This window comes from Carcharhinus amblyrhynchos, chromosome 22 (genome assembly GCF_965287045.1).
Source record: "Carcharhinus amblyrhynchos chromosome 22, sCarAmb.v2.hapA, whole genome shotgun sequence".
NCBI lineage: Eukaryota > Metazoa > Chordata > Chondrichthyes > Carcharhiniformes > Carcharhinidae > Carcharhinus > Carcharhinus amblyrhynchos.
Genome location: NC_137345.1, coordinates 14713795 through 14741561, shown reverse-complemented (window position 1 = coordinate 14741561; position 27767 = coordinate 14713795). Strand labels below are relative to the sequence as shown.

Here is a 27767-nt window from a genome sequence, read left to right as displayed (position 1 = left end):
ATTTTGGGGGGTGTGGATTCAGTCTTAAGGAGTTGGCTGAGAGATAAAGGATGTATTGTTGCTCCGATGGAGTCTGAGGGACTCGAAACAAACTGAAACATAACAAAAACATACGGCACTATCAGTCGAGGCACTACATTTAGAAAGAAGCAGACAGATTCTGGAGGGTTGTGGTAAGCATGCATTTTGCTACAAGTTTAACGTTCGACAGTGTTGGTCTAAATGTTCGAGTAAAAGCTCCACAGATGTTTCTAGGATCAAATGTTAGCTGTTTTCTGATTGTTACTGACATTTTTGAAGGAATTTACTAAGAAAACATCAGCGATTTCTAGAGATGTTTAGTTCAGTGAGTTTGAATAATCCAACTTCTTTCAATCCATATTTGTCAGTGTGAATGCATTTTCTGAATAAAACATTTTTTACTTCTCATTTGATGGATTGGAACAAAACTTTAAAGTATTTTGCTTAAACTTGAATAAACATTAAGATACTTTTCTTACTGAAGTTGAACCTTCATTGCGATGGAAATATAGAGCTTGGCATTCAGTTTTGTTAAGCGTATGAAGAACTCATTGTAAGTGAAGACTTTTTTGTGTAGCAGAATTTATTGTAATTAATTTGCCGTTTAACTTGAGCAGGGGCCAAGTACTCAGGAATATTAGACTTCACACTCAGACACATGAATGTGTTTATACATAACATGTCCTGTTCCATTTACATGTTTTCTTTCTGTTTTATGTCGAACTTCAGTAGCTAGCTTATAGTATTTACCCATCAAAAGAATCATATTCTTTACTTCAGTTTTATTACTTTTCCCTTGCCAAAAACTTGCAGCAATTAATTTTCAAGCAGACTTCCTGTTTTTCTTCTGAAAGTAGCACTCAAGTCAATTGGACCTGAGACTTGAACTGCGTGTCTTATTTACTTTTACTTAACTCACTCTTCCCTCGCACTTAAAAGTTGTGGCTGTTAGCGGCCACCTAAAGCACTTGAGTGCTCCACACACCTGCACAGTGATACCATCAGCGATCTGACAATTGAGGAAAAAAAAATTAGGTTGCAGCAGAATTCTGAAGTTCTTCAGATGATCGCAAATGTTTGAGTCATCAAAACTTGTGGGAATTGTGGAAATAAACCTAGATTGTTAGTGAGCAAGTAAGAGAGATGTTAGATCTCTAATATATTCTGATTCATCTGTGATGTCCCACGAGTTTTAACCTAATTTTGTGTTGTGAACAACTGCAGACTCAGCTGCATGACAGTCTGTTGTGTGAAGCTGACTTGACCGAACAATGTTATTTCATTTTCGACATTTCCTCTGGGAACACTGATTTTGTTGCTTTTCTTTCAGTTCAGGAGGACTGATTAAATTCCTTTATGATTCTTTGAAAGGATTGTTTTATTTAACAGCTTGTAACCCTGCAGTTTTCTTTTCCTCTTCCTCTCCCTCTCCTATCAGCTCCACTCCAATTCTCTACTTATAAATGCACCGCAACACTTTGTGTGAAACCATTCCTGGGACTCCGCAGTCCTTTGAACCTTCAGGCACTTATCGGGCCCTATTTTACCATTTTGATTCTAAGGGCTGGGTGGACTTAAAAGTGGGAGTGTTTCAGATCTGACTTTTAGACCTGTTCTCAGGTGCCCCCATACGCAAACCTGCCTGCAAATATATCAACAATTCTGAATTGCACTGCAGAAACCTCCGGGCGGGACTTAATATGCTCGAAACACTGCAGCTCCGATCGGTGTCTCCAACCGCACACGCGCAAAGAAAAAGATAGAATGCAACTCCCCTGCCACATCATTCTCTGGCTGGGTAACACCGCCCCCTGGCCCCTACAGACATTGCCTCACCCCAACAACATTACTGACCTCTTTATGGTTCACAAAGGAGATTGAATGTCTTGTCAAGAGAAAAAAGGAAACGTACGTAAGGATGAAAAAACAAGGTTCAGTTGTATCGCTTGAGTGTTACAAGGTAGCTAGGAATGAGTTAAAGAAAGAGCTTAGGAGAGTAAGGAGGGAGCATGAGAAGTCCTTGGTGGGACAAAGGAAATCCCCAAGGCTTTTTACTCTTACGTGAGAAATAAAAGAATGACCAGGGTGAGGTTAGGGCCAGTCAAGGCTTGTAGTGGGAACTTGTGCATGAAGTCAGAAGAGATAGGTGAGATGTTGAAGGAATACTTTTCTTCAGTGCTCACTAAGAAGAGGGGCCATGTTTTTGAGGATGAGTGTGTGATACAGGCTGATAGGATGGAGGAGGTAGATGTTCTGAGGGAAGCTGTATTAGCAATTTTGAAAAACCTGAGGGTCAATAAGTCCCTTGGGCCAGATGGGATACATCCTAGGATACTTTGGGAGGCAAGGGATGAATTTGCAGAGCCTTTAACTTTGATCTTTGGGTCCTCACTGTCTATGGGGATTGTGCCAGGGGACTGGAGAATGGTGAATGTTGTTCCTCTCTTCAAGAAAGGAAATGGGAATGACCCTGGTAATTATAGGCCAGTTAGTCTTACTTCGGTGGTCGGTGAGTTAATGGAAAGGGTCCTGAGAGATAGGATTTATGACCATTTGGAAAGATGCAGTTTAATCTGGGATAGCCAGCATGGTTTTGTGAGGGGTAAGTCCTGCCTCACAAATTTGATTGAATTCTTTGAGGAAATAACGAAGTGTGTGGATGAAGGTAGAGCAGTTGTTGTCATCTACATGGATTTTAGTAAAGCGTTTGATACGGTTCCCCATGGTAAGTTCATGAAGAAAGTAAGGAGGTGTGGGATAGAAGGAAATTTGACCGATTGGATAAGTAACTGGCTGTCTCATAAAAGACAGAGAGAAAATTTTCAGAGTAAAGGCCGGTTACCAGCAGTGTGCCACAGGGGTCAGTGCTGGGTCCTCTGCTATTTGTGATTTTTATCAATGACTTGGAAGAGGGGGCTGAAGGATGGGTTACTAAATTTGCTGATGACACCAAGATTGGTGGCGTAGTGGATGAAGTGCAGGGCTCTTGTAGGCTGCAAAGAAACATTGATAGGATGCAGAGCTGGGCAGAAAAGTGGCAGATGGAGTTTACCCATGATAAGTGCGAGATGATTCATTTCGGTAGGACAAACTTGAGTGCGGATTACAGAGTAAATGGCAGGGTTCTGAGGAATGTGGAGGAACAGAGAGATGTTGGGATTCATATCCTCAGATATCTGAAGGTTGCCACTCAAGTGGATAGAGCCATGAAGAAGGCTTATAGTGTGTTAGCGTTTATTAACAGGGCGTTTGAGTTTAAGAGCCGTGGGGTTATGCTGCAACTATACCAGACCTTGGTGAGACGACATTTGGAATATTGTGTGCAGTTCTAGTTACCTCACTGTAAGAAGGATGTGGAAGAATTGGAGAGAGTACAGAGGAGATTTACCAGGATGCTGCCTGGTTTGGAGGGTAGGTTTTATGAGGAAAGGTTGAGGGAGCAGGGGCTTTTCTCTTTAGAGCAGAAGAGGATGAGAGGCGACTTAATAGGGGTTTATAAGATGATGAGAGGGATAGATAGAGTGGATGTGCAGAGACTATTTCCTTGGGTGGATGTAGCTGTTACTAGGGGGCATAACTATAAGGTTCATGGTGGGAGATATAGGAGGGAGGTCCGAGGTAGATTCTTTACTCAGAGAGTGGTTGGGGTGTGGAATGCACTACCTGCTGTGATAGTGGAGTCGGACACTTTAGTAACTTTCAAGCGGTTATTGGATAGGCACATGGAGCACACCAGAATGGTAGGGAATGGGATAGTTTGATCTTGGGTTTGGACATAGCTTGGCACAACATTGAGGGCCGAAGGGCCTGTACTGTTCTGTACTGTTCTATGTTTCTATGTTATCCCCCTACCCCCTGCCACCCAGACCAAATGTGAGCCCCTCCCCCCACCGATCCCAGGCAGAGTGGCAGTAGACCCCACCTTCCCCCTCACTGATCCCAGACAGAGTGGCAGCATAACGCCCCTCCCTTATCAGCGATCTCAAGCAGCAGGCCATTGGACCCATCCCCCCCTCCCCCGCACTGGTCTTGGGATGCTTGTCACTTACCTCATCACTACCTGGAGCACCCAGATTCAGACTTTTGAGGAGCATGTCTGATTCACGCTGATCTGGATGGGTGAACATGGTGGTAAAGGGGGAAGTGTCGGTAAGGTTGGGCGTGCAGCCCATTAAGTCAAGTTAAATGCGTGCAAATACATTTAAATGGCCATCGCACTTGTTTCGGGTGTGATTCCAATTGCGGATATTTTCGGGTCTTGGTAAAGGGGATAGCAGAGCAGAGGTGGGAGCGGGCCGTGCTACTTGCCTCATGCCGACTTTACCAAGTTTCCCCTCCCGAAAACAGACGCAACTTGATGGTAAAATCGGGCCCATTGCCTTCAGCAAAGGAGTGGAACTTCTAACTGCCCCCCGCCTCCAAACCCCCACACCTTCATAAGATGCACGATTGAAGTCCGATACAGGATAACAAGTGAGCATGTGATTAGGATAAGTCATGCACATGTGACTGGGATACACATCCGCTCATGTATATGTGACTTATTCATTAGTGCACGTGTGGCTTAGGTACCTATTCATTAGTGCATGTGTGACTTGGATACACACTCACTCATGCATGTGTGACTTAGGTATACATCCACTCTTGCATGTGTGACTTGGATATATGTTCATTGGTGAATATGCGACTGGGGTATATGTCTCCTAGCGCATGTGTGACAAGAATACAACTGGAATTCTCTGGCCACTCCTACCGGGATTCTGTGGCCCTGCTGGCAGCACACCCCTGCCCATGAATTTCCTGTTGGCATGGGGTGATTTCAATGGGAATTCCCATTGATAGCAGTGGAATGAGAGAATTCCACTGCTAGCAAACAACCTCCCACCGGCAGGAAACCCGCGGCTGGGAGACCAGAGGATTTTGCTTTACATATCTACTAGTGGACATGTGAGTGGGATACAGGTCTAGTTGTGCAGCTGTGAGCTTAGAGAGTTGATCTTGGCTGGTTATGTCCCACAACAGCTTCACAGACATAGGTCTATGCATCTGCATTGTCCATCAGAGGTAACAGGATAATAACCAGAAGCGAGAACCCTGGGCAATATAGTTTGATTCACATACATAAGGTAACCAATGTCAATTTCAGAACACAACCACACATAGCCTAACCCAAAGATGCTAACTTGACACAGAATGAGTGGAGATTTCTAGCAACACCTGCTGCCAGCATGATCTGGATTCACCTAAAGTCAATTAACTTCTTACAGGTGGATTTATGAGCATTTCTTCAACCTGGTTTAGCATGTGTTTCACACATTAGCATCAAATGCATCATGTGTGAAACTCATGGGCAATGAATTCCAGAGGTGAGGTGAGAGTAAATGCCTTTAGCATTTAGGTAATATCTGACTGAGTCTAGCATGAAGGAGTCCCAGCAAAACTGGGAATCAGGGAAAGCTTAACAAAAAGCAAGGTGGTTGTCATCTCAACATCAGTGCATCATTGCAGACGTTTCTCAGAGTGATTTCCTAAGCCAAACCATTTTCACCTAGTTCATCAATGACCTTTATCAGTGAAATAGAAATTGAATGATTGCAAAACATTCCGTACCACTTGTAGCTCTTTAGATATTATGTGTCTTAAACAGGAAGACACCATGCTCACCATGCCCACCATCTATAAGCACATGGCAAGGGCTGTTTTGGAATACTCTCCATTTGGCAGGATGAGAGCTCCAATAATATTCAAGGAACTCAACACCATCCAAGACAAAACAGCCCACTTGATTGACACTCCATCCACTACCTTCAACATTCACTCCTTCCATCAATGACCCTCAGTGATAGCAATGTGCACTAACTGCAAGATACGCTGCCACAACTCACCAAGGCTCCTTCAACAGCACCTTTCAAATGGAGGATTTCAATCACTGAGAAGAACAAAAGCAACAGGTACTTGGGAACACCATTACCTGCAAATTGTCCCCCAATCCACACAGCATTCTGACTTGAAACTATACCACTGTTGCTTCACTATTGCAGGGTCAAAAGCCTTTCCTACCTACACTACACCACATGGATAGTAGCAGCCGGGGAGGGGGGGAACAACAGTTTAGACCAGTGTTTTTGTTTCCTCATTTTACTTTCCCTGTTTTACTGGTGTTTCGTTTTAAAGTATACAAGACCAGTTCATGCCAGTATTCTTATTTCTCTGTTTTACTTTTTTTCTTTATCTTCTGGGTAGTTACAAAAAAAAGGCTCACTTTCTCAAGGGCAGTTATAGATGGATAATAAATATTGGCCGAGTCAACTATATCCAGATTTCATGAACAAACATAGAAAGAAAATTATCTCCCCCAAGGTGGTGGCTTCCAAATTGTTACTTTCCCAAATGAGTCATTAATGAGCAACGCCTGAGCAAGTAACCAGTTTAATGGAATAAGAATCACATCCAAGACTCTGTTTACAAAACTTTGTTTTAATATAAAATCCCTTTGAAAATCTATGTTTTTCTTTCAAAGGAACAAGAAGGAAAATGTTAAATGAAGAAATGATACATTTTGGCATAGAAATGTGATAAAGTAAGATTACTTCCATAATGTATATCTGCAGGAGTTATAAACCATGTTTCACCATTAATAAGATCTTCTACATGAAAATGGAAAGTTTTGTGACAGGTTACATTATACACTGAATAAGTTTGCCAATGAACTTCAGTGAATTTCTTTGTGCTGGGTAATGCTCACTTATTCCCTAATTAGGCTGTGTTCGCGCATGATTGCATCTTTAATCCCTTCATTTATTCTGTTAGTTATAAATGTAGCACTTGATTCATTGTGTGCGTCTGAAAGCCCTGCGAGTGGTTTTTACAATCCCATCTTTATGTCACGACGTATACATTGTCCAGCTTTCCATTGTTTCCACTGACCCAGAAAGGTTGAGATGAGAAAAGTTTAACAAGTTCTATAAAGAAATGTTCCATAAACATTGCAATCCGTATTATTTGTGGCAAGAGATCCAAAAGATCAACGCTCTGATTGAAGCCATATGACAGATTTGATTCATTGGGTCTGGGGGTGTCAGTGGCAAGATCAGCACCCATATCTGTCCCGGCACAACTGAGTGACTTGGAAGCCATTTTGAGGGCAATTAGGAGTCAACAATTGGAATAACACACAGACCACTTGGGTAAGGATGTCAGAATTCCTTCCCTAATGGAAATTGGGCTTGATTTAATGCCTTCACCCCTCGGCAGATCTGAAAGCAGGGTGACCCACAAGTGCATGACCAGCTCTTTGCCTTCCTGCCTCAGCCCGACTTGTTTCCCAAATTACATATGGCAGTAGCACCATGAGCAGGCTACTCACCCTTGGGCCTACTGAAGCCCTTAATTGGCCCATTGATGGCTATTAAAATAGTTCATCCTTAATAGTTCCCCTACCACAGGTCTTTCACCTGTGGTAGGGGAAGACTTAGGTCAAGTGGTTAGCCTGACAGGTTTTACTGGAAAAGCTGGTGTTGAGCAAAAGTGAGTAAGAGGAGATGGGGGGTGGGGGGGGAGATGTCTTCCTTTGGGGCATCTCCTTTTGTCCCTTGGGGACATCCCCTACCTTCACAAGGTCATACCCCCTCCCCATTTTAACTCCACCTCCCCTTGGCCTCTCAAACAAAGCCCGTCCCACCTACCTGCCAGGCAGATCCCACCAATACCCTGGGCCTACCTCAAGTCCAGCTTCCATAACTGCCCCTTCTTCAAGCAAGGGCTTGTTTCAGTCATGTTTTGGATCTGGAAGTATGGGACATGGAGCAACAGGACTGAAATCATTGTATAACAATTTAGCATTGAATGTTGACTGAGACCTAGTGTGCTGATTTAAGATTTAGAACAATTAGGGGACGTGGCGCAATGGCGACTGTTCAAACCTGATGCTCACAAAGTCGCCAGCAAATCCAGCTGACAGATCATCCAAATGCTGGGGGAGGGGTGAAATTCTTGAGCTGAAGTAAGTAACACCACACAACGTGTAATATGGCTACGGGGCAGCTGGCTATTCCGTGCGCAGACTCCTAACCAATGTTTTAGTCAGGGATGGAGTGGTCAGGGAATTCAGCATCCCGTAAAATCTAGACTGTTAGTTTTTACAGCATTCCTGTGGATTTGTGGTCACCATTATTGATACTAACTTTGTAAAAAATTCTAGATTAATTCACTTCACTGAATTTATGATCTCCAGCTGCTGCAGTGGGTTTTGAGCTCATATCCAGTGTCTGAATTACTATGAGAATAACATAATTACTGTACGACTGTACCTTCACTTCTTTTTCCCACCTTAACCTGACAGTTCTTACAGTCAAGCTACCTCTGAGTCGCAACCTGTCGATTTTCCTTCTGAATGCTGGAATATGCTTTGTTTATTCATCAGAAATTTGGACTCAAAGGATTTTAGACAAAGTTATGGGTGGCCTGGTGACACAATGGTTAGCATTGCTGCCTCAAAGCTCCAGGGACTCAAGTTTAATCCAGACAACTGACTGAAGTTGCACATCTTCTCTGTGTCTGTATCAGTTTCCTCTGGGCGTTCCAGTTTTCTCCCACAGTCGGAAGATGAGCTGGTTAGGTGGATTGGCCATGCTAAATTGCCCCTTAGTATCCCAAGACATGCAGGTTAGATCGATTCGCCATGGTAAATGTGTAGGGTTACAGTGGTATGGTAGGGTAAGATACTCTGTCAGAGAGAGTCAATGAACACTTGATGGGCTGAATAACATCCTTCTGCACTGTAGGGATTCCATGATTCTATATCTCTTACTTTCAGAGCTATTTGAAGGAATATCGAGTCAAGAGATAACAGGAAAGAAAAGTGTTTGAGTGTAGGAGTTCTGACCAAAAAGAGACAAAGGGGGCAGGCAAACTTACTAAACATATTTTAAGTCCCGAAGAAGCATGAAAATGGGAGAAGTTTGTGTTGTCTTTTGGGTGACTTAAAAATTGAATCTCAGTTACCTGACTGTGGCAAGAAAATCTTGACGAACTGGAAATCCACCAGAAAGGGGAGGAGGTGCGGCCTAAATCACTGGAAAGCCAGCTGATAGCAGCAAAGGGTGCCATTGCACATGTGCAGGTTCCTGTGCTCTGAGAGCACAATGACCTGTCAGTGCCTCTGCTGCTATCAGAAGGCCTTCATGGCCCAGCATGCTCTGTTACCGCAGGAATCTGCGGCTGAACGCCACCAACTCTCCCCCCCAGAATGATTGTGACATTACTCTGCTCAGAACGATCATGACCCCCACCCAGAATGATCACAAGCCACCCCGCGCAGGACAATGGCGAACATCACCCCGAACAATCATGACCCGCCCTGGACAGGTCACAGCTGAAATGACCAGCCTCAGCCCCCACCCCCACCAATTGCTGTTCAATAATGCACAGTGGTCTTCCCCTGGCCTGCCCCTGGTCTGGATCCGCCCCCTCTTTTGCCCCTGCCCCTCAGGCCCCACTCCTTGGTATTGCCCAGTGCCCAGGGTGTCAGGTTTGCACTGGCAGGGTGCTGTGCTGGCAGTGCCTAAGGGGAATCTCTCTGCTCCCAAGCTCTCGGGGAGGGCCTTAATGGCCTTCAGTGCTACTGATGAAGCCATAACGTCTGGTCCCCGTTGATGGAGGACAATATGTGATCCATGCTGGAGGGGACCTTACCCAATGAGGCCACAGAGGCAAGTCAGCTCAGATGATTCTGCCCCAGCCTCGCTAATTCCATTCAATTTGGTTTTTAAATTTAAGTACAGTAATCAGCTGAGCACAAGGCTAATTGGACCTGATATGCGGTGCTGGTAAGACCACTTGAGGCACGAAATCGGATTCGAACCTGACTTCTGGACTCTCCTGTGATCTTGCTGGTTTGCCCTGCCCATCGGCCGGCAGAGCACAATGGTAAGGTCATCTTCCCACCAATGAATAAGTAGCAAGAGCTGTCCTACTATAAAACTGATTCATTGTCGTTGCTTTTTCACGAACCATTTTTTGATAGCTATTCAAAATGGCTCTGCGTGTCTCAAACTAAGATTTGGAAGCCATGCCAGTGCAAATATAAACCATTGATATGCTCCAGACCCAACTTCCCAGCTCTGCTATCAGAAGGTTCTCTTTGTTGCCAAGGGCTTCAGTCATGTTTTGGATCTGGGCATGGAGCAACAAGGCCAAAATCATTGGATAACAATTTGGCATTGGATGTTGACTGAGACCTAGTGCGCTGATTTGAGATTTCGGGCAATTACGAGATAGTTTGAATCCTATTTTATCATAAAAAATAACTGATGACTTCATACTGAGAATTTGGCAAGTTTACATATGTCAAGACATCTTCATCTCTTCATTTTGTTTGGCGTATGGTGAACTTGGCAATGAAACTATAGTTTATAAAGTAAATGTGAAGCTTTCTTTCTTAAGTTCCCAGGGGTGCTATTTAAAGAAGAATAGAGGGATGTCCTGGCTAATATTTGTCCCTCAACCAAAATCAGCAAAATAGATTATCTGGTCATTATACTATTACTATTGAGGGACCTGCTGTGCACATATTGGCAATAGCATTTCCCTGTATCAGGTCTGACTAAACTTCAAAACAAAAGCACTTAATTGGTTCCAAAAGATTTTGGAAAGTTCTGAGGTAGTGAAACACACTATATAGACATTAGCTCTCCACATATCCAGAAGGAAAACACAGTTCAGACCTGTATTTCTTTTTTCCTTCTGGGAATAGCATTCATTCACTGTGGTTTGCTCTCAGTAGATACATAATGGTCAGGTACAGACAGATCTGAAGACATCAGCTAACATTCCTGCATTTTTTTTCTGCTTTACATTCTTCCATTGTGGAAGTATGCACACTATCCTAGCTACAGTCACTCGCATACTGCGATCTTCAAGTCTTTGTCCGAATCATAGGGAGATATTTAATGGAGACATTGGGGGGAATCTCAGCCCACCTGCCAGAGAGCCAGCAAGGACCTCTTTTAGTGAAAACTCCACCAAATTTAGTGCCACTCAAGCACTTAAATAGACAGCCTTAACTGACATCAAGGACCCCCAGAGCCAGAAGTAACAACTGCTGAGAGCTGCTGGCCAATCAGAACCTTGCAGTATCACTGAACTGCAGTGCCATTGGGGGATGTTGGCTGCTGCCATGGTAACACCCATTCTAGGCCTAGGATTGGTGTTGCATAACAGGCTGCAACTGAAAGCAGGATGGGGGTCATGGAAAATCAGTAAAACTACAAAATGAAGGGTCCCATTATAAGCTTTCCATATGCACACTTTAGAATGGAATTCTAATATTACTGGTGATTGTATTACTGATTTTTCATGGGATTGGAGTATTTTGAATTTTTTAAAATTTTTGAATGGGGTGGGAGGTTGGTGTTGGCAGCTAGGATAAGAGAACAAAGAGATCTAGGGGCACTTGTTCATTAGTTCCTTGAAAGTGGAGTCACAGCTGGACAGAGTGGTGAAGAAAGCATTCAGCATGCTTGTTTTCATCAGTCAGAACATTGAATACAGGAGTTGGGACATCTTGTTGAAGTTGTACAAGACATAGGTAAGGCCACACTTGGGATACTGTGTGCAATTCTGGTCACCCTAATCTAAAAAGGATATTATTAAACTAGGAAGAGTGCAGAAGAGATTTACTAAGATGCTACCGGCAGTTGATTGCTTGAGTTTATGAGGAGAGGCTGGATAGACTGGGATTTGTTTCTCTGGTGCGTAGAAGGCTGAGGGGTGATCTGATAGACGTCTATAAAATAATGAGGGGCATAGATCAGCTAGATAGTCAATATCTTTTCCCAAAGGTAGGGGAGTCTAAAACTAGAGGCATAGCATTAAGGTGAGAGGGGAGAGATACAAAAGTGTCCAGAGGGGCAACTTTTTCACACAGAGAGTGGTGAGTGTCTGGAACAAGCTGCCAGAGGTAGTGGTAGAGGCAGGTAAAATTTTGTCTTTTAAGAAGTATTTCGATAGTTACATGGATAAGGTGAGTATAGAGGGATATGGGTCAAATGTGGACAATTTGGGATTAGCTTAGGTGTTAAAAAAAAAGAGTGGCATGCACAAGTTGGGCTGAAGGGCCTGCTTCCGTGCTGTAAACCTCTATGACTCTAAGGTGGAGGGCTGAGGGGGCAGCTCTTTGTAGCCCACCCCCCATCCTGGCCGTTCCTATTGCCAGTCCCTTGATCAGAGATAGAATGCCTTTAAACAAGAGATCCCTCTGCACACCCCCACCCCTGCAAAGATTGGCTTGTCATGGTCTTCATACAGCGAGCATCATCTCCACTCCATCGACACCCCTGCTGGTGGGATGAGGCCCTTAAATGAATATCACTTGCGGGTCTCAATTGGTTGGGGTGGGAAGTCCAATCACAGGCTATCTCACCATGGACTTATTCAGAGGGGGGCTGGAGGTGGCAGTGTCCACACACGCTACCCTCCCCACCTGATTAAATACACCCGCCACCAAATTTCTCACTGGGGAGGGAATTAAATGCCAGCTATGGCAGAATATTTAATGGAGGTGACCAGGATCTTATCTGCCTGGTAGGAAGAGACTGAGAGTTCCACATCAGTTCTGTTAGGAAAGGTCAAATCAAGTACCACTCAAATACAGGTGTAGCAGGGGTATTTATCCCAGATAAAATCAAGGACCCCAAGAGCAGAAGTCCCACCCTTTGGGAGCTTCCAGCCTGTAGCTCTAGTGAACACTGGCTACTAATGTAGGGCACCCATCTAAGGCTGGTATTGTCACACAGGTCTCATGTTGGGGTTTGGCAGCAAGGGCACTCTGTGGGTACCCCACTTTCTAATGCTGGGTCTGTTGCCCCCTCGGCTATGTTTGTCATGCTGCCCGCATCCCCACATGGTGAGCCACTCAGCTGCCACTCAGTTAATTCCAGCCACAATGGATTGAGGCCATTTAATGGGCATTAATTGGCCAGTTAAGGGCCTAAACTGACAGCTGGGCAAGAAGGATGTCTACGGGCCTTCCTCCACAAACTTAATCAGCATGAAAACACACGTTCCTGCCTGATTAATTGTCCTTCTACCATCAAACTTGCTATGGGGGAGGGCATAAATTCCTGTCATCGTGTTTCCAATAGCACTGAGGACAACTGCAGCTAATAGTGCCGGTGGAAACCAGTGTGAAAAGTTGTAGGGAGAGAATCTAGACTCTCCCTACCCAAATTTATTTGCTGTAGTTATATCCATCTCTTCCTCCTGTTCAAGTTTTGTAACTGACCCTTGATGTCACCCTGACCTCTATCTTTTGGATGCAAGTGTGCCACAGATGGAAAGAATAAAAAATATATTTTTTCAACATTTTAATTAGCTGCTTCAATCCAAAAATTATTAAATTGAAGGGAAAGGATTTTGCAGGGTAGTGGGGATAAACCAGAAAATGTGGGACTAATTGGATAGCTTTTTCCAAGAGCCAACACAGGTATGATAAGCCAAATGACCTCTTTCTGTGCTGTCTCATTTGTTGTGACTATCTAGTTCTTGGTTCAAGTAGTTTGAAATATAATTTTTACATTTTGGAATTAAAATTAAACTCTAGAAAATGTAATTAAAGCAGGTTGGAGTTTATAGAACTTACAAGGTTTGAGCCATGTACCTTTAAGAGATTAACAGCTAGAAGACTAATATCACAATGCAGCAGGAGAAATGGGACAAAACCTTATTGTGGTGTTAGAGGTCTTACCTACCAGAGAGAAAGCCGGAATGAGACTCGTGGTGCCTCTCTTGAAGAATGTCCACTGAACCACATATCAAGTTGGCAAGGCCAACAGTGGGCCATCCCCTGGAATCAACACCCCGTGGGGTGGGAGTCCTGCCTAATGATGATGAGAGGTGGCAGTTCTTCTATTCAGCTGCGCCACTGGGGAGGCTGTGGCTGTTGTCAGAAGGATAGTCCCTGAGTCCCAGGATCAGGGATCAACTCCAGCTCCAGATAAGTAATGTGAAGGTTCAGGTTTTCACGGGTGGGGGTATAGGGAGAGGGGTCAGGGCTGGTAGAGGCACTCCCCCTTCCAGACTTATGGTTCTTCAATCAGGCATTGAGTGTCTTTGAGAGCCATCCCGGGGTGATAAGCTGGCTCCCCTAAATTATCTTTATCTCCCATGCCTGTTGTGCAGGCCGCATGGTGAAAAACCCGCCCATCACTGAGTTAATACCAGTGACATGGAAGGAGTTCAATAAGTGATCATTAATTGGCTATTTAAGGGCCTCAACTGGCAGTGAGTGTGAGGGAAGATGGATGCAAGCAGGAAGTTCAATCATGAGTCTTCCGACCAGAATTTAATTCTGATAGAGCTGTAAAGGGGGCAGGGAACAGAAGCAGGAAGATTATTTTGGTTGAAAAAAGTGAGAGTATCTACAATGGTCCTCACAGAGTGTTATGGAAAGAAGCAATAAATAAGTTGGTTTAGAAGTATTAGAAAAGTAGCCAGAACAAGGGACTGAGGCATCCGCAGTAAGAAGAAGATAAATGAATGTTTTACCTCTGAGGATAGCTTAGCTGAGGAGATTGCTCCAAAGGACTGTAACATACTTATGTACAGTCCTCACAGAAGTAAATAACTTTAAGATTCATGTGCCTCATGAGAGGATTATCGGGGGACATAAGAAGTAAACTTGAGTGGACAGCATATATAGTTATCAACCACACACAAAGACAAACAAGTGCTGGAAAATCTCAGTCGGTCTGACATCATCTGTGGACAGAGAGTATTGCCAATATTTCAAGACAGGATCTAGACTCAAAATATTGGCTCTACTCTCCACAGATGCTGTCAGACTGACTGAGATTTTCCAGCATTTTCTGTTTTTGTTTCAGATTCCAGCATCCACAGTATTAGAAGTTTACCTTAGTTATTAACCATACTATTAAGCTAATTGTGCTTATTTTGTTTATAGTCTTTTATAGACATTGAAGTTGCTTTTGTTTAAAAAAAATAAATCTTGTGGTTCAGTTCTATTGGTCAAAACAAGGTAATCTGATTTCTTATTCATGATAACGGTTCCTAACTGGATTGTAACATGTATAATTATATGACATCAATATTTAAAGAATTAAGAATGTTGAAGGAATGTAATGAAGTATAGATATATAAAAATATACAAATGAGCCATCAGATGATGTTCAATCTATTATTTTCTGGCTTTAAGTATTAAATAAATACATAAGTATACAAATAATAAATTGTTTTTTTATTCAAGTTGCCTCATCACAGTGTTTATGAGCCTACATGTAATTATGATAAAGAAAGCATTACATTATTTTACACATGGCAGTGGGCAATATTTTTTCCACAGTAATCTTTAAAATTAACTTTTCCTCTTGAATTATTCAATGATATTTGTTTAACTCAGTGTAGTTTAACAGCATTTCCATGTTAAGTGCTCATAAAAGGTAGCAGCAGGGAGATTACTAATTTCCTTCAAGACCACTAATTTGACTGAGGAAAAGCTCCATTATGATAAAATTCCGAATAAACATTCCACAAGCGATGGTAATGTTTTTTGTAAAGGAAGCTCCTCGGCACTGCTGTATGACTATTTCTATGTAACAGTAATGATATGGTCATTCCAATTTACTGCTCCATAACTTCCTGGCTCCCCAGAGTCAGATTTACAGGCTACCCCAAAGATACCCTGAGGATCCCTCTTGGAATAAAAGGTTTACCCAGCAATTGTCCAGAAGGGCTAACTTTCCCTGGACAACTGCACTGGCTAGGAATCAATCATCTGACAAAATTGTTAAGTTCGGGTGGTTCTGTTAGTTACTCTAAAGGAGTATGAAGAAATAAAGATACTTCTAACTTCAGTGTAACTAGATTAACTATCCAGACCGAGGCCTGCACAGGGCATATACCTGACACCTCATGGGATCCCCAGATGCATCTCTCTCCCGCCCAAAAAATGTACCCCTCCCATGTTATCCCCAGCTGTCACCCTCATGGGATTTCTCCCCAACCCCACCTAACCAAATGGATCCGACCAAACCTGACTCGACACCGGCACCCCACCTGCACCCACCCCCGTCCCACACCCTGACATGACCCAGCTCCCATCCCCCCACCGATCAAGCCCACACTCCTCCCCCACTGAGCCGATCTCCACTCGAACCCAAACCAGCCTCACCCTCACGAACTCACATGACCTCCACCCTCCTAATCCAACCTGCCTGACCGACCGCCACCCACCACCTCAGATCCAATCTAATCTTTCAAGGCAAGGAAGTGTTTAATGTAATTGAAAATCATATTGCGCTTTTAATAACAGGTATAAAGTATGGTTGTAACAATTGTAAATACAATTTGCAATCCCAGAGCACTTTCCATGACCTTCAGATGTCCCAAGATGCTTTACGGACAAATGGAGTAATTTTCAGTTGCTATCTTTGTTGTAATGTAGAAAATGGAGCATCAAGTTCCCACCAACAGTAGTGAAATAAATAATCGGTTAACTTCTTTAAGGAATTGGTTGAGGGACAAATGTTGTCATTTATTCACCAATAACATATTACAAAATTTTCCAGTGATATCACAAATGGCTAGAGTCCAGTACTGTGCAGTGCAGCAAAGGCAGAAAATGCTAGAAAATCTCAGCAGGTCTGACAGCATCTGCGGAGACAGAATAAATCCAATGTTTCAAGTCTGGATGACCCTATGTCAGAGTTGAAGACAAAGAAGAGGATGAGATTTATACTGTGAGCATGGTTGGGGGTGATTTTGTAATTGATCGCGGTGTCACAGACAAAAAGACAAAGTGAATGTAATAGGTGATGATAAATGCTAGGAATGGTGCTAATAGTGTCCATTAATAGATCAGAATGTGTAAATGGAAGAACAAAGGTGCAGAGTTTCAAAGGGCAAACCTGAGGTGTGTGGCAGATGGCCTCAATTCTCTGCATCTGCAGTGTTTTGTTAATGGTGCATCTCTCCACCTTTTGATGGCACGGTGGTTAACACTGCTGCCTCACAGCACCAGGAACCCACGTTTGATTTATGGCTTGGGTCATTGTCTGTGCGGAATCTACACATTCTCCCCATGCCTTGCATGGGTTTCCTCCGGGTGTTCCGGTTTCCTCCCCCAATACAAAAGACGCGCCGGTTAGGTACATTGGCCATGCTAAATTCTCCCTCAGTGTACCTGAACAGGCGCCGGAGTGTAGCAACTCGGGGACTTGCACAGTAACTTCAGTGCAGCGTTAATGTAAGCCTACTTGTGACTATAATAAATGAACATTAAACTTTAAAATTTTGCCGAACTTGTCTCAACACAACTGGAGGATGCCAGCAGCAGTAAGTTGCCAAGGGGATAATAGAGTGCACCATGTTAACATAAATCACATTTTTGTATGTCGAATAACCTCAGCAGTTTCCAAAGGTCCTGAGTGATGCACCAGATGCTCTTATTTCTCCTCTGACCAAGAATGATACAGTTCTACAGACAATGGAAGCCTTCAGTGTAAACTGAACCCTTTAGTGCAGGACCAGGAGGAATTACTCAGTCTAAGTTAGTGAAGGAGTGAGATCATTTGGAAAGCAATATTAAAAAATCCGTCATCATGCCACAAGTGCTGAACTGTACCCAACAATTTAGATTGAGGAAAGCTTACTACTGCAATTCCTACTGGATTTGTTTTAGGCATGTGTGAGATGTCTGGGGCATGCTTCTTTAGTATTTTTGGAGTTTTTTTTGCATATTTAGTGAGGCTTATCAACTAGTAAAGCTTGATTATTATTGCATACAATATAATTGTGTACCATCACTCCATGTGTTAGGCTCCCCACTCCACCAGTTTAACATGCATGGTAATCCCAATGAAAACAAACTCCTCTGTTAAAATCCCAGAGAGAAGGGATTAATAAAAACTTATTTGTTTTCAATTGGTAATATCAGGGAATAATTTATAATCTCAAAACGAATTCCACCTTGTGGCACTAGGGAACAAGACATCTGAGCAATATACTCCATTGTGAATCTGGATTATGTTGGGGCGCTGTGGTTGGAGTTCTACTCTGCACTGAACTGTGGTGCACCTGAACTTGAAGTGTTTGATCCTTCATAGGGTGTCTGGAACTGCAAAGTCATTTAAAGAAAACAAAATCAATCTCTTACATTGAACAGAACCTGCTATAGATATGTTCCCGCTACTTATAGTGAGACCATTAGTGAGGGTGGCACCGTAGCACAGTAGTTAGCACTCCTGCCCCACAGCGCCAGAGACCTGGGTTCAATTCTGGCCTTGGGTCACTGTCTGTGGGGAGTCTGCACATTCTCCCTGTATCTACATGGGTCTCCCCTGGAGGCTTCGGTTTCCCCCCCACAGTCCAAAGATGTGCAGAGTTGGCCAAGCTAAATTGAACGTAGTGTCAGGGGATTAGCAGGGTAAGTATGTAGGTTACGGGAATCGATCTGGGTGGAATTGTAGTTGCTGCAGACTCGATGGGCCAAATGGCCTCCTTCTGTACTGTAGGGATACTATGATTTTATGAGACTGACGATAAAAATATGCGTGGGCTGATTGTGTTCTTTAATTCTGGCATAGAAAGGAATGGGCTAATACTGATCTTAAAATACTCGACTACATTATGGCATGATGGCACACCGGAGGGTGGCACAGTGACATAATGGTAAGTGCCACTACCTCACAGTCCCAGGAACTTGGTGGGCCTGGGTAAAATGCTCTGCCGGAGAGTCGGTGTAGATTCGATGGGTCAAATGGTTTCCTTTTGCACTTTAGGGATTCTATGGTTCTATTTGAATGTACAGCCAAAGAACATGAAGTCTGTGATTTTTTTTTGAGGAGTCAGCTGTGTATGCTGCGTATACAGAATGTGGTGTCAAGAAATCATATTTTTATCATTTCCAACAATGTCTACAGAAATTTCATCATCCTTTCTCTTGTTGTCCAGATTTGTTTGAATATCAGATATTGGGTGGAATTTTCTGTCCTCTCATGCCCCACTGCAGCAGCCTGAGATGATGGACAATTTGGCACTCATCCAGATCTCTGTACACTGCAGTGAGATGGGAGATCCCACTCGAGTGAACAGCTGGAGAATGCCCCTCATTGTATACTTTCTTTGTCCTCGATGCAACTGTGACCAATTCTTTGTTGAAAGTACTTTGTGCAGAGTTTTCCTACCCTGGCCCATCGTGGGAATCATAGCAGACGGGATGGGACCATGCAAAGGTCCGTTGACCTCAAACAGGATTTTCCAATCTTGGGGCAAGTGCGGTCGGAAAATCCCGTCCTTCGTCTTCTCAGGTCTCTCCCCAGTGTGTTAAGAGTGAGCCTAAGATTTCCAAGTTAATGCTAGTTTATCCTTTTCCCATTCAAGAGAGTGCAAGTGTTGATACCCTTCAACCCTCTTTCTTGGTTCAGTTGTTCATTGAAAAGCTTCCATGTTCTTTACACCAATTGCCATGGAGTTCATATCCTAGATGCCAGAAGCTTGGAAAGCTGCTGTCCCATTCCATCAATGATGAGGTCCTCCAGGGAACAAATCCACATGTATCCACAATGTCCCTCCCAGGTAGCGGAGAACTCTGTAGGGGATTGACTCCTACAACTATGACTTGACAGTGGTAGGGGCGTGGAGTTGGAGCTGGATGGAATCTGTAAAGGATGCTACAGATGTTTGAGAAAGTGGTAATATCAATAGTTTAATATTGTTATTAAAACAGTTGACATTACAGTTAGAGGGAAGTGTTGTATAACGGGTTAATAGTCATGGTAATGAGTTAATGATGAGTTTTCAAGAAGCAGTTGGATATAGCACTTGCGGTGAAGGGAATTAAAGGATATGGGGGGAAGACGGGATCAGGCTATTATGTTAGATGACCAGCCATGATCATAATGAATGCTGGAGCAGGCTCAAAGGGGCGAATGGCCTCCTCCTCCTCTTATTTTCTATGTAACAGTGGCATCAGCAATCACGTGTTACTGATGCAAGCAGATGGAATAGTCTGTCCTCAAGAGAGATGCCATGAAGCCTATCTTGTATATTATATTACGAAGTAGTTTTGAAGCAACCAGCTTGAGTTAGCCTAGAGTTACTCATGGTAAGAGGGAAAGTTTTCCTGCTTAGGTTAGGCTAAAAGACCAACCCACAAAACATTATGCACAATCCTTCTGCGACCATCAAACCCTGGAATGGAACTTGAACTCAAGGCCTCCAGACTAAAAAGCAAGAGTGCTACTAACTCAGCTAATCCTAACTCTAACTCTAATCCTAATCCTAACCCTAACCCCTTTTTGTAAGTTTTGTAAGGCATAGTTCAGACTCTAGTTTTCAATTGTATCTCTGCTTTCAGCTAATTGTCATGTTGGATACGAAATATTTCTGGCAACTGTGATTTCTTTTGCAGGAACAAGTTTAACTGGATCATGACTCATTTCGGATATATACTTTCCATTTGTCTTATTCTGACCACGGTTGTCCATTGCCAGCGTCAACCAAAACCCAGGCGTCCGAAGCCCTCAAAGCCCCCTAAGCTTCCTAAGCTTCCCAAGCCTCCCAAACCACCTAAACCTCCGAAGCCTGGGAAAGCAGTGACCATTAATCCTACAGAGCCAAGTCAAATTACAACACTTCCACCACTTCTACCGCCAGGTCCAGTGTCAATATTCCCGGACTGCCCAAGAGAGTGTAACTGTCCTCCTGACTTTCCTAATGCACTCTACTGCGACAGCCGCAATCTAAGAATTGTCCCCATCATTCCACCCAGGATCCATTATGTCTATCTCCAAAATAACTTCATAGAGAGTCTCCCTGAACGGGCTTTTAGGAACGCAACTGAAATCAGATGGATCAATTTGGACAACAACAGGATTTCCAACCAAAAGCTTGACAAGCAGGTTTTTAACATTATGAGCAAGCTTCTCTTTTTGTACATGGATAGAAATAAGTTGAATGGAGTTCCACCAAATCTCCCGTCTAGCCTGGAGCAACTTCGTCTGTCTAGAAATCAAATCTCCAAAATCCCTTCAGGATCTTTTAGCAAGATGGAGAACCTCACCCTGCTCGACCTCCACCACAACAAACTATCTGATGGCGTCTTCAACAAAAATACATTCAAAGGTCTCAAAAACCTAATGCAGCTCAATTTAGCTCACAATTCCTTGAAGAAAATGCCTCCTACTGTCCCTCAGCATATCTTCCAACTTTTCTTGGATAAGAATCAAATCAAGGAAATACCTGATAACTATTTCAAGGGTTTAAACCATTTGGCCTTTTTAAGACTGAATTTCAACCAGTTAACAGACCAAGGAATCCCCAATGGTCTTTTTAATGTATCAACTCTCCTGGATCTCCACTTGTCCAACAACAAACTCAGTTCTATACCGATGTTTAATACGAAGCTGGAGCATCTGCATCTCAGCCACAACCACATTGAAAGTATGTTCTCATATTTTGTCTGCAGGTTCCATTTTTTACTGTTGCATTTTATCATAGAGTACAGTAAACTGTACTGAATATTACCACACAGTGGCACAGTAGTTAGCACTGCAGCACTAGGGACCTGGGTTTGATCCCTGGCTTGGGCACTGTCTGTGTGGAGTTTGCATGTTCTCCCCGTGTCTGCTTGGGTTTCCTCTGGGTGCTCCGGCTTCCTCCCACAGTCCAAAAGATGTGCGGCTTAGGTGCATTGGCCAGATAAATTCTCCCTCAGCGTCCCCAGACAGGCACCAGAGTATGGTGACTAGGGGATTTTTCACAGTAACTTCATTGCAGTGTTACCATAAGCCTACTTGTGGCATTAATAAATAAACTTTGAAACTGATCTATTCTGAATTAGGAAGAATTTACTTTCAGATATCTGTGAAACCATCAACAACAAACCTTTAATTGTCTGGAGCGTCAAAGACATTGCGTGGGATTCTCCATCTCGTTCGCTCTACATCCCTGCAGCCAGTGAGAATGGAGAATTTGGCTCTCAGCCAAATCTCCATTCACTCCAACGGCACAGAGAATTCCAACTATGGGCAAAATCAGAGGTTTCTGGCAACAGTTTTTTAGCTGTTAATTCCAATTGGCTGATTATTCAAATTATGTGCCCGCAAAATTACCATCTTAATGTCTGACTTATACCTAGTAAATCAATTATTTTAATGCAAGGTGGAAATTATAAGGAATTGACAAGTTGCTTTTGTCAATGTTGATTCATTATTGCACAAGATTGCCGACAATATCATAGTGCAGCCATGTGTTCCGGCTGTTCCTTTATTCATGAAAAAGCTGCATAACAGCCATTTTTACAGTATTGGTTAATGACACTGCATATCTTACTCAAACATCCCTCTAATCCTGCATTTACCCTGAAATTCAAACCCCCCTGCATTGAAGTCCTATAATATCTAAGAAGTCAGACATCCATATAAGGTATCTTCAATTTATATGTGTAGATATAAATCTGAACACTTTTCAATTTATGTTCAGAATGCTTTTGAATTTATGTATACAAATCATTAGAATATATTAACCTCTGTGTCATTAGGGTGACCATTCATCTGGTTTTATGTTGGACAGTCCAGTTTCTAGACACTGTTCGGTATCTGATAGCTTTGTGTTTGGTATTTCATTCCTTTATATTCTTACTTAAGCATAGCACTGCCAGTGGTATTTCCCCATCTGCAGTAGCCTCAAAGCAACTTGGCCACAGAAAACAGAGTTTTTTCCATTTCCCAGATTCCATACATTGACTGAGATTTTCCAGCCTGAGTTTTCCAGCAGGGGAGGCAGGTCATCATTGACTGGTGGGTTCCATGTACTGTGTCACTAACCAACACTGTAGGCATGGATGAGTTACATTTCTTTCTCACAAATGAAGGAACAGCCAGAAGTCATGGCTTGACTGTGATACTGTTAGAGGGCCATTGCCTTTAGCAGGATTGAAAGATCTTGTCAGCAGTCAATAGTGAGTGCCACCTCCATTGGAAAACCCGCTATGGAGTGAGTGGGGGTTTGCTGGAAAATCCTGGCCAATATCTCTCAAGCTGCGATGAATCCTTATGTGTAATGATATCATCCCCTAGTGTGATAATGTTGTCCTGTAGATGATGATGATAACGCCACCCACTCACCTGTGTGATGACAGCATCTCTGTGCGTCACAATGACATTTGGTATTTGTGATCACTAGCAGCAGGCACTGTCTGAGTCATTGAATTAATCAACTGAAGACAATTCAAGTTCAAAGAGGTCAGAGGGCAAGAAGAATTTGTGCAGAGCATGCAAACATATTTCAGTCTGCATTTTAAGAATTCTCTTCTTCTTTTTATATCGTAATTTCACAGGGCTTAAAGCAATTTTGGAACAAGCAAAGTACATTGGATTATAGGATGGAGTGGGATTTCATAGAATAGAATCATAGAATCCCGAGTGTGGAAGGCCCATCGAGTCTGCACTGCTACTCATAGGGCATTTCCCCCTATCACTGTAGCCCCACATATTTACCCTGCTAATCCCCTAACTTACAATCTTGGGATACTAAGTGGCAATATAACATGGCCAATCCACCCAATCTGCTCATATTTAGACTCTGGGAGGAAACTGGAGCACCACACAGACACGCGGAAAACATGCAAGCTCCACACAGTCACCCAAGGTTTGAATCGAACCCATTTCCCTGGCGCTCTGAGGCAGCAGTGATAACCACCCTGCCAGCGGTTTACAGGATAGAACAAGCCATCTGACCCAACCAGTCAATACCAGTCTTTTATTAACAGGGGGTTTGAGTTTAAGAGCCATGGGGTTATGCTGCAACTACATAGGACTTTGGTGAGACCACATTTGGAATATTGTGTGCAGTTCTGGTCACCTCACTATAGGAAGGATGTGGAAGCATTGGAGAGAGTGCAGAGGAGATTTACCAGGATTGGTAAATGCCTGGTTTGGAGGGTAGGTCTTATGAGGAAAGGTTGAGAGAGATGGGCCTTTTCTCTTTAGAGCAGAGGAGGATGAGAGGCGACTTAATAGAAGTTTATAAGATGCTGAGGGGGATTGATAGAGTGGACGTGCAGAGACTATTTCCTCAGGTGGATGTAACTCTTACTACGGGGCATAGCTATAAGGTTCATTGTAGGGCGATATAGGAGGGACGTCCGAGGTAAGTTTTTTACTCAGAGAGTGGGGTAGAATGCACTGCCTGCTGTGATAGTGGAGTTAGACACTTTAGGAGCTTTCAAGCAGTTACTGGATAGGCACATGGAGCACACCCGAATGATAGGGAGTGGGATAGCTTGACCTTGGGTTTGGACATAGCTCGGTACAACATCGAGGGCCGCAGGGCCTGTACTGTGCTGTACTGAACTATGTTCTATCTTGTTATGTTTCACTTGAGCCTCGTTCTATTCCTCCTCCTCTAAATCTATCACTATAGCCCAATATTCCCTTTCCTTCATATATTTGTCTAGCTTCCACATCCACATTGGATGCTTCAGCCACTCACCGTGTTAGTGAGTTTCAACTTCTCACTATCTCTTTGGGAACATGAACCTTGTTGAATATTGATGGCCTCTGGTTATGGTCTCCCCCACAAGAGAAAGTATTTTCCACTCCATCAAAATATCTCGTAGTTTCAAGTCCTGCAAATGGTGTCACCCCTCAGCTTTCTTTTTTAAGAGAAAAAAGACCCAAATTGTCAATCCTTTCCTGACATGCATAGTTGGCTGTCACACGAATGTTTCTCTGCACTGCATGGATGAGGAGCTGGGAGGTATAAAACTGAAGTGAAACACTGCCACAAATGGAAGGATGGTGTAATTACAGCATGACTGGTGACATGGACTCATGCCCCCATAAAAGTGGATTTGATTTGATTTGACTTGATTTGATTTATTAATGTCAAATGTATTGATGTAGAGTGAAAAGTATTGTTTCTATCATGCTATACTGACAAAACACACTGTTCATAGGAGAGAAGAAAAGGAGACAATGCAGAATGTAGTGTTACATTCATAGCTAAGATGTAGAGAAAGGTCAACCGAATATAAAATAAGTCCATTCCTCTTTTAGTCAACTGAATATAAGGTAAGTCCACTGGAACTTAAAAGATTTAGAGTGAAGTTTTAACAGCATAGAGTGAGAATAAAAGATAGAATTACAGGTTATTTTAGTAATAACTCGCAAAGGCCGCCTTTCTTCCAGCACCATCTTGAACCTAAGAGACACAGGAATTCGGCAAGCACATGTGGACCAGAGTTTTACTGCCCTGCCTGCCACATGAATTGGAGCAGGTGAGGGGCAGACCATGGAAAGGTCCATTGACTTTGGGTAGGATTCTATGGTTTTGGGATGAGCAAGGTTGTAAAATTCCACCCATGGTTTTCAGAATATATTATCCACCCTATCGAAATCTCTCATAATTTCAAGTCCTGGATATGATGTCACCTCCCCATCCAGCTCTTTTTTAAGAGAAAAGAAACCCAACTTGCTAATTCTTTCCTTAAGTATATTGTTGGCAGTCACATGTTTCTCTGCACTGCAGGATAAGGAGCTGGGAGGTACAAAGCTCAGGTGTCACACTGTCAATAATGGCAGGATGGTGTAATTACAGCATGACTGGTTGACTTAGGCATATGTCTCCATAAAAATAGACACAGGAATTTATGGAAAGGGTTGTTGCAGAAAGCACATGTGGACATATCGTTTTGGAAATATAAATTAAATGTCAATATTAAAGTTACTTTTGTTTCCTTCCTTTCAGAAATCAATGGAACTGAAATCTGCCCATGTCCCCTCGATAACATTGCTTTACACGCACATGACTTGGAAATGATACCACGCCTTCGATATCTACGGTTGGATGGGAATGCGCTGGCGCCCCCAATACCAATGGACATAAGGATGTGTTTTAGACTTCTGCAGGCAATAGTGGTTTGAAAGCCAGATCCCTGCAAATTCTGTTGTTTCCCCCCTCTTTAAACAGAGCCAATTTTAAAATAGGGCCATCAGTCCAGCTTTCTTTCTGTCAGATTATTGCTATGATTGTGTTAAATGGTCAGGTACAAAGTACTGCAAAAACAGCTTCTTCCCTTTCAGAATAGCGTTATTTCCATTCGGTCATCAAAGGTTGGAACTGATCCGGATAGGGTCATCACACCTGTATTAAACCAGCCATTGTGCACACAACCTTCTGCTCCACAAGAGAAGTATCAAAAAGAAAGACAAGACCAACTGATCTATTCAGTCTGTCGCATGTAGACATGGCCCAACCTTCATACATACCAACCAATCCTGAAAAACAGGCTTAATTAAACATTAGTGATATTTAGAAAGAGAAAGCATCGTAACTGTTATGAATCTTGAACCTACAGAACACAACTAGAAATTCTCTGTGATCTCCTTTCTGATTCTCAAAATCTCCAATCATAGGGTGTATTGGGTCTGAGTAATATTTTTAAGTGCTCTTGTGGTGTTAAGACTATGCGCAAACGATGACCTATTTTCTCCTGCTGTGGTGCAGACCACAAGAATCCATAAGCACCATATCTTTCTCATCTGGCTTCTGTTTCTGGTAGAAGCTCAGTTGCCACTTTCTCTGTGAGGTCGCTGTGTAATGTTCTGCTAATCAACGCTGAAAATGTTACAATCCATTCCTTTTTTTTCTAATTTGTTGCCTATTTGTCCTCACTTCTCAATTTAAAACAATTAAGGGATGAATGGGCTTTCATGTAACTGGAACAATCCAAGAGCTGCGCTGGGGCTAACAGCAGAATTCTATCTTGTTTGTAAGTCTACCAATGACATTGATTTTTAATGCAAGGCAATGAAGGTTTCAGAAGCAAAAATACATCACTAGCAGCTATCTGTGGTTTATTTGGTCCCACTAAAGGGTTTTGTTGTTACAAATTGTTTAGACTTTGTAACTTTACCCTGCACACAGACTTAATATTTCACGCACAGTTACCGATCATCAGCCTATAGGCTGTTGAAATTGTGCTGACTTTGAAATGACTAAATAGTCATTTTTGTCCCTTCACAGCAGCTGGTTGCATTGATGTAAAACTAATAGACAGGATAATAGCAGACATAATTGTCACTTCCAAGATTCATTAGTAGAAGATCCAGAAAGGAAGGACAAAATTAGTGTTTGTAGCATAATTCAAGCATGTTAAATTGGATCTATTTTGCATTCTGCTCATTTGCTCCAATTTATTTAAAGTCTGTTTGTCCTCATATGGCTGAGTCCGTCAGCCTCCTGAGCCGCATCCATGATGACGTGAGCACTAACAGTGAGCAATGATCCCTAACCCTAATGCAATCTTCACAAACTACAAGATGTAAGGTTCGTATCCCTAGAGTCTACCAGCAAGCCAGTGGTGAGGGTATTTCACTGGCGTCTTGCTTTGTGCTGTGCATACTTTTCACAAACTCAGAAGTTTGCAGATTCAGGAAGAGAAATCTAGGTACAAAATGTGTAGGTGACTACAACAGAAGGAATAAAATAGGGAGCCGTTCCTTATTTGCATATACCTTTTCAATTATTCATGTCTAGTAATGAACAGCCCCGCATACATTCTAAACTAAGAAGTACTATTGGAAGGTGCAGGGATCCAGAATAATGCTTCAGGATATGAGAAGAATGTATTTGTTTCAGCTTGCAAATATTATTATCTTCTTGAAACTAGAAAATACACATTTTGTATCAGCAGTGATACGTGTCCTCAATAAAACTGGTTTGATATA

The 27767-nt window shown here is 42.8% G+C and overlaps 1 protein-coding gene across 1 annotated transcript; it reads left to right on the top strand.

Annotated features, from left to right (window-relative positions):
- prelp (proline/arginine-rich end leucine-rich repeat protein) lies at positions 1 to 27767 on the top strand. Its single transcript, XM_080209949.1, has 3 exons — positions 1 to 173; positions 20447 to 21477; positions 25786 to 27767. Exons 2-3 carry the CDS (start codon positions 20466 to 20468, stop codon positions 25959 to 25961), a joined length of 1188 nt encoding a protein of 395 aa, XP_080066075.1. The 5' UTR covers positions 1 to 173; positions 20447 to 20465; the 3' UTR covers positions 25962 to 27767.